The 8,274-nt window shown below is 40.2% G+C and overlaps 1 protein-coding gene across 2 annotated transcripts in view; it reads left to right on the forward strand.

Moving 5' to 3' along the window:
• Positions 1-7,771, forward strand: part of LOC137176927 (protein SON) — a 52,777-nt gene extending 45,006 nt beyond the window's left edge. For both annotated transcript variants that reach the window (XM_067582964.1, XM_067582962.1), the window contains exons 16-20: positions 1,742-1,889; positions 3,718-3,786; positions 4,122-4,237; positions 5,117-5,218; positions 6,611-7,771. In XM_067582964.1, coding sequence (XP_067439065.1) covers positions 1,742-1,889; positions 3,718-3,786; positions 4,122-4,237; positions 5,117-5,218; positions 6,611-6,688 — 513 coding nt within the window. In that variant the 3' untranslated portion in view covers positions 6,689-7,771. The remainder of the gene's footprint in view (positions 1-1,741; positions 1,890-3,717; positions 3,787-4,121; positions 4,238-5,116; positions 5,219-6,610) is intronic.
• The last annotated feature ends 503 nt before the right edge of the window (positions 7,772-8,274 follow it).

The following is an 8,274-nucleotide window of genomic DNA, read 5'->3' on the forward strand; positions in this document are numbered from 1 at the left end:
GACCTCCACCACAACATACCTGTCCTACGTAATAGAACTCAAGCTAGTGCCTACACTGTACATCAAAGAAAGGACAAACAACTCGCAAAATCAGCTTGAAGAAGTTTGATTCTGCACCTTCCATGTCCTCCTCAGATGATTTGAAGTTTGTATTGTTGAACATTAGATCGCTCACTAATAAGAGTTTTTATATTTGTGATTTTATTTCTCAATATGGTCTGCATTTTCTATTACTTGCTGAATGTTGGCTCTAGTCTACTGCCTTAGCGACACTTATTGATGCTTCTCCCCAGGACTATAGCTTTTTATTTTCTGCTAGACACGGCAAGAAAGGGGGTGGAATAGCAACCATCTTTTCTGACTTGGTCACCTGCATTGGATGCACTTTCGGAGATTTATCATCCTTTGAAAATTTAGCCATGGTTGTCAGAACTCAACAACACAGTCTTGCATTAGTGTTTATAGATCTCCAAAGCACAATCCTAATTTTCTGTCTTAGTTGTCTGAATGCTAGTCAATTGCTCCTGGTTAATATGGTAAGAGTAATTTTACTGGGTGATTTAAACTTGCATGTAAATGACTATTCAGATTCTAGATCAGTGGAATTTATGAACCTTGCCACCAGTCTTAACCAAGCATCTGAAGAATGCTACTCACAACCGTAACCATTACAGGATAGTACAGAGAACCCAAGGTGCAGAACACAGAGGCAGAGGTGAGGAATTGGAATCAGAAAGATTTTATTAACAACTGGATGTTGAGGAGAAAAAAGGAGCAGCAGAGTCTTTGTGGCCAGATGGAGGCAGAGGCTGGGAGAGGAGGAACCAGGGGTTGAAGCTGGCAGCCGGAATCTGAGGCTAAGACAGGAGCAGGGAGCTGAGCAGGGCAGAGCAGGGGAATTGGCAGAGTGAAGCAGGGCAGGGTGAGTCCGCAGGGCTTGGGGGAACTGAGATGATCCTGAGTAGGTTCCAAGCAGAACAGGAGGGAGACGGAGGCAGGAGTCAGGCCAGGGAACAAGTGTAACTGAGTCTACGATCTGGCGGAGTGTTGAGGTTGGAACCAGGTATTTGAAGCAGAGCAGGATGATGATGATGGCTGGCAGCTGGTGACCTGACTCTGCACACCTGACCCCTGACTCCATAACATTGATGTTTTTAATGCGGTTGTTTTATTTTAATTTTTATTAATATAAATTGGTTGCTGTATGTTTTGTCCTATGTATTCTCTTTAATTGTGAAGTGTATTGGGACTGTGCTGCATGGAGATTCTGTACTTTAAATAAAATTGATTGTTTGGCTGATTGATATTTGTGTGTCTGCATACACACACTTGCCAACTGTAATCCTTAAGCATGCTTTTTGTTTTTTGTGGGGATTACAGGTGGTGAATAATCGGCACGGCTCAGACCAGTGTGGCACAGGCTGTTAGTTCAGATGTGTCTTATCTGGTTAAGTGTGGTCTGATTTCTGTTGTGGTGTGGTTTGTGGGGAACTTGTAGGAATTCCTCTGTGTATTAGGGTTGGGGTCCCCATCATGGGCCCCCTCTCTTTTTCCAGGGCAAGAAGGGGATGGAGATAACTGTTAACAGGATGGGATTTTCCACCAATGCATAAGTCATCCTTTTTTTCCCCTCATTATCATGACTCTCCATTTGACAACTCCTACCGATAGTCTTTTTTTCTTTCTTCCCTCCATTCTTCCCCTCCCTCTGTCTCACTGTGCCTGTTTGTGTCTCGCTTAGGACCAGTTCCTCAGGGCAGCACCAGTCTCCGGGGGTGTTGGGGAGTTCCTGATGAGAAAGATGGGCTGGAAGACAGGAGAGGGCCTCGGGAGGAACCGTGAGGGCACTGTGGAGCCAATCATTATCGACTTTAAAGTCGACCGCAAAGGTCTGAAGCCACAGAATACTAGAGCAACAGCCCAGTGATCCAGCTTTTGATAATCAGTCATTTTAAAGAATTTTTCTGCATCTCAAATTGTCTGTGGTCTACAGCTTGCTACAGACTACATACGTTTTACAAAGAGAGCATAGTGAAGGCAAAACTCAATAGCTTCACCTCTGAATTAGGGATGTCAATCCATTAACTGGTTAACCGCTGAGAATATTTTTGACCAGTTATGCATGTCGGTCTATAGGTTAATTTGCATACACACTCCACTAAGGGCAGTTAGACAGTTACGTGTTCACAACATAATTTTGAATGGATAATGTACAGGAGTGTAAAACTGACTCCTACACACTGTGAGTGTTGCATTATGGGTTGTTTGTAGCCTTAATGTTGCTAGGCTAGCAAGTGTATTAAAGTCTGCTTATTGTGAGTGTGTCAGGGTCAGTCAGCCCTAAAAAGTGTTTCATAAGTCCAGTTTAACCTGGCTTGTGTAGCATTCTTCTGCCGCAGAGGAAATAAATTCATGATGAGTGAAAATGGGTCCAAATCATCTTCTGACATCTCTACTGCAGAAATAGAATATGTCAAGCTGCCAAATACCACTGTCACAGATGATAAGGAGCTCAGAAAGACAAACAGGCAGTCTTATAAATGATAGCTGCTGGAGAAAATAATTTTTGACCACTTCCAAGAGCCTGGTAGGAGAGTGTGTGAGTATGTAACTATATTATGATGCAAGTTATATTCAAAAAGTAACGTAATTTTTGCAAAAACTGAAAATTTGGGGGGGTCGTCTTATTATCAGGGTTGCCTTATATATGGGTCAATACGGTACTAGCATTATGCTGTACCACATTAGGAACAAGCACCCAGCTGCCATGTCCAAGGGTTAGGGAGCTTGTTCTTAATGTGGTACTCGGACCAAGGTCAGTGCCTGTGCACGCCGGTCCGAGGCCATCACCCAGTTGGTGTGCTGAATGATTGAGATATGCTGTCAATCCGTGTGGTAGAGGGTGAGGGATTGAAAGAGCTAGTTTGGTACCTTGAGCCCGAGTACGTTGTGCCATTGAGAGTTATTGTGACTAAACGCATTGAAAAACACTTTGAGGAGAAGAAGGATGAGCTAAAAGTCAAGCTAACCAGGGCAGACAAGCTAGCTCTGACCACTGACTGTTGGACAGCTCTCACAAATGAAAGCTACATCACAACTTTTCTCAAAATTTAACTGGTTAATCACCAGTTAATGGTTGTCGGTCTGCCAAAAGCAAAATTAACCGAAACTAGTAGACATCCCTACTCTGGATCCTGAGCTGTGCTTACATACCAGTATCCATATGACTGTCATAGCTCCTCCAGACCTGTTCCAGTGACTCATCAGTACTTTCTTCAGTACCTGTTGGGAAAAGGGAAAGGTGGAACAGAAGAGCCTATTATCCTTTGACCTTGAAATGCTGGAGTTTCATCTGCCAAAATTAAATTCTGGTGGTGGGCATTGCTAAAGACATTTTGGCCTCAGCAAAACCAAAACTGTTTTAACATTTCTACCCCACCAGCCAACAGGAAGATACTTCAATTACTGTCAAAATACAGGTGTCTGCTTAATACAATTTTCTAAAGTTAAACAAGTTCCTCTCACTACTGTGAAGCTGCAAATGTGCCTGATACAGTGGAAAATACTGGTATCACATTGCTGTCACTGTACAAATCCCACCCAATCATTCTGACTGATACACACTATTCTTTAAGGAGACTGCTTTATATTGATCATGAGAATAATGGCACTAATGCTGATGATGGTGATGATGATGATGATTTTTGTGTGTTTCAGGACTAGTTGCTGAAGGAGAGAAGCCACAGAAACAGACAGGAGGACTGGTGGTCACCAAGGATCTGATGGGTAACACATACACAGCAGGCACAATCACAGCATGTTCAGTGATAATAAAAATGAATATTGTCTTGCAAAAGTTGCATAGCTATAACCTTCACACTGTACTCCATATGTAGATTGGTTGCAATCTGCACCCTCACTAAATCTTTATAGTAATAATACATGTACAAAGTGGAAAAAACAATAAACAATATCAACTTTTACGATAATCAAATTGATAATTACATGTATTAGAATTACATTTTTTATTAATATAGATAGCCACTCTGGATGCAAATTATGTGGCTCAGTAGGCTGTCACTGGCCCCTTCATCTCATTATGCCCTTTTATCTGTGTACAGGGAAGCACCCGGTGTCTGCTCTCATTGAGTTGTGCAATAAAAGACGGATAATGCAGCCAGACTTTGTCATGGTCCATCACAGTGGTCCTGACCACCGCAAGAATTTCCTCTTCAAGGTGGGTCATGTTGATTCTGTGCATCAGTCTTGCTCCTTTTCATTTAGTTCTTGACGTTTTAAGTTTGTCCCCACTGCTAAAAGCTTCTGCATCTTTTCATCTCACTGCTTCATCTGAGTTCTGCTACATCTGATTTGAAGAAATTCTCGTGGCTTTAATTTTGTTTTTCTTTCTTACTTCACCTGACAAAAATAATCCCGAAATCACTGAAAGGCACTTTCAGTACATATGTTGCCCGACTCTTGAACAAAATGAGATGTTTTTAGAATAATAAGTGTTGGAACTTATATTGTTGGAAAAAAATATTGCTAAATTCAGTTGGAGGCAAAGAGTATTTTATACTAAGATATTTACACTGTCCTCAGAGCATTAAAATGAGTCAGGCAGGCTCTGTAATACACTGCAGGATCAGACCACCTAACCTTGGACTGACAAAAGACTGCAAATGACCATGTTTAATTTGCAGCTATAATATTTTTTTGTATTTGCACTGTATATATCTAAATGTCTTTGTCTGTGCAAAATGAAGGTGTTACATCTGATTCACTCTGTTCATATTTTGCTTATCTTGGAAAAAAAATTGGGACACTATTAACTTTCTAAGTCTGTTTGATCAGATTCAGATCAAGCCAATGGCCCAAAAAGCCAGTCAATGAGCGCAGTGAAGATACGCTTTCTGTCTGTTTTTACTGTTTCCCTGAATACTCCTATCTCACTGTACATAACTGGAAACCCAACCCAGTTTGGATCTGAGTTTCTAACAACATCAGTGAGCTAGACGGATTTTTTGTTCTCATTCACATGCTGATTTTATTTATTCTATCCTGTAATGCTTAAATTCTGACATTTGATCATCCATCGATGTTGTGTTGTCTCCAGGTCACAGTGAATGGTGTGGACTACCAACCTCAGACAGCTAGTCCCAATAAGAAACATGCCAAGGCAATGGCAGCTACAGTTGCCCTGCAGGCTCTGGGAGAGGTAATCTTTTAAAATAATAATACAGACAGTCGGCAAGTCTGAAGACAGGGGATGTTTTATGCTTTACAGATTGTAAAGCCCCTGAGACAATTTTGTGATTTGTGATTTTGGGTTGTATAAATAAAATCTGACTTGACTTGTAACATGGATAAAGTTTCAGGTCTTAAGATGGATCGCCATGAAATTTGGTTCAGACATGAACTGTAATAACTTTGGTGACCCCTGACTTTTCTTTGGCTAATGACTGAATACATGCAAAACTAATGACACTCCCACTACCCTCAGCTGTACTTTGTAATTTAGTACTAATTAGCAAATGTAATCATGCTAACATGTAAAATTGAAATGCTGAACAGAGGAAGAGCGAGGAAACAGGGATGACACCATCAACAACAATGGCTCTATTTATGCATAAAATAAAAAATATGACATTTGTGTAGAATCTTAATCATGAAAACACTGGACTTCACTGTTATTGTGCTTTTCTACCTTTTGGAAAAAGCGCTTTTCAATTTGTCTCTCATTCACACACTCACACTCACACACTGATGTTGGTGGAGCTACCATGCAAGGCGCTGTCGGTGTCTTAGGGACAACTCTGAGGAGCTGGGGATGGAAGCGCCTGCCCTGCTCTACCTCCTGAGCCACAGCCACCCCAACTATGTTTATTTTTTGTAACTTTATAATAAACTTTGTAATATTGTTACAAAGCCAGAAGGCTTTTCTTTCCTTTTTATTTTCGTGTTTTCCATTTCAAGTGCATCTTGGAATGTTAGCTGAAATTGAAAAACTCATTGTAAGCATGTTAGCATGCCTACAGAAGCCTTCAGCTTCACAGACCTGCTAGCTTGGCGATAGACTCCTGTTATATTTAGTGTAACAGTGTTGCTGGTATGTCAACACATTATGTCAACTGATGTCAAACAATTATAAATTCTAAAAACTAATAATCGAGCTAATATCATTTCAACTATGATAAAAATAAAATCAGTCAATAACAACATAAATATTTACCATTTCTTACCTGTCCTAGATAGATAGTCATTAACATCCAACAGGGATGTCAGAGGGTGTGAAAGCCTCACACACTACCTGCTCAACCTATTGGAAGTAAAAAAAAAAAAAAAAAAAGACACAGGATAAAAGTCTGAAAAACTCTGAACTTAAGTCTTTAGTCCTATTATAGGTCTAATTTTATTGTCATGTGAGTGGCCAGATTGTTTGTGCTTCATGTCCACGCAGACTTAATGTGTCCCAATGGCTTTACTTAACACAAACTTTGTGCTGCTTATCATTTAAAAACCAGGCGTTCATTTAAAAAATATCATAAAATCATAAAATATCCTATTAATTCTCTGCTCATTTATATTCACATGTTTTCTTTTGTCCTAGGTTCCTGTTGATGGACCAGGACTCTACACTGGCCCTGTCTTCACCGCTGCTTCTACTGGCCCCCTGTTCTCTACATAGACATACACAAAATAGTGGGACTGGCAGATTCTACATGTTTAAACTATTTGACTGTATTCTCACTTCAGATTGACAGGCTTTTTTGTGTCCCATTAAAGGACCTTTGTGTAAGATTTAGTGGCATCTAGCGGAACAGACTTGACAGAAATGGAATATGATATTCATAAGTATGTTTTAATTAGTGTATAATCACCTGAAAATAAGAATTGTTGTGTTTTTGTTACCTTAGAATGAGCCCTTTATATCTACATAGAGAGCAGATCCCTTTTTACGGAGCCCGCCATGTTGCACCGTCATGTGTCTACAGTAGCCCAGAATGGACAAACCAAACACTGGCTCTGGGGAGGGCCTTTTGCATTTTTCGCGATTTTCACGGCGACCGTAGGTTCTCTCACACACTTGGAAGGGGAGAGTGTGGGGAGGGGTATTCAGTTGGTTGCAATATGCCACCTCACCACTAGATGCCACTAAATCCTACACACTGGTCCTTTAAATATCAGGTCCACCATTCCACTCTGGTGGCTTAGTTATACACAAATATATACACAAATGAACAACAGTGAGAACCATGAAGACCGGCCTGGCTTCACATTATGCAGAATATCTTTGTATCGAAAATACAGATTTTCTACCTGAAAAATCACACTTAAAAAGTCACATTATTCATGACAAGGTTGCAAATATATTTTTGCCAGGTTGTTAGGATTGCAAAAGTCTCTCCATCATATCAGAAGTGGGTGACATGTATGTATGTATGCATGTATGATGACATGTATGATATAGTAGCATTTCAGCCTGATACATTAGCTGACCAGTACTGTAGTCTAACTTTAGACTAGACAAGTTTCTCTGAACTGGATTTGTTTCAGTGGTCACAGCAAAGCAGAGCTAAGTTGGGCTGTTAAATGAAGAGTTGTACTGTATTTGTAAATCACTGTGTATTGTTGGTCAACAACTTTTCTGTTGGTCCTTATATTACATTTGTGGCCTCGAACAAAATGTTTCTCATACAAGAGGCTGTTGAACGTTATAGAACTAACCATCAAAAATGTGTAAACAGAAATAAAGATTATATTTATGTCATGTAGTAGAGGAAGCCACATTATGTTTCTTTATAACAATTCCTATTAAATGTGATTTAAGCTTCTTAGGAGTGTCCCCAAAGTCCCTCCCATTATAAGACCAGGGAGGGTGCTGACAACCACGTCTGTCCTCCAATACACACAAGCATCTGCTTCTTTTCACCCAGCATTAAAGGATAGATTCACAATTTATCAAGTATGTCTTAAAACAACAGTCAACAGTCAAACAACAGTGCCCATATGAACAGTGAAAGAGGTTTTCCTCACTGTAATCATTCCTCCTGTTCATACTGGCTATTAAAAGATCCCCTTCAAATGTGCTTTCAGTGTAAGTGATGGGGTTCAAAATCCAGTGTGTCCACACAGTCATTTTGTGTAAATATGCATTTAAAAGTTGATCTGATGCTCATACTAGAAAATGCATTTCCTGCAGAAAATGCATGTGAATGCTGACAGCTGAAATGAATCGCAAAGCATTGCTGAAAATGCAGAACTCAGAAAAGA

The sequence above is a fragment of the Thunnus thynnus genome, chromosome 24, assembly GCF_963924715.1.
Source record: "Thunnus thynnus chromosome 24, fThuThy2.1, whole genome shotgun sequence".
NCBI classification, from domain to species: domain Eukaryota; kingdom Metazoa; phylum Chordata; class Actinopteri; order Scombriformes; family Scombridae; genus Thunnus; species Thunnus thynnus.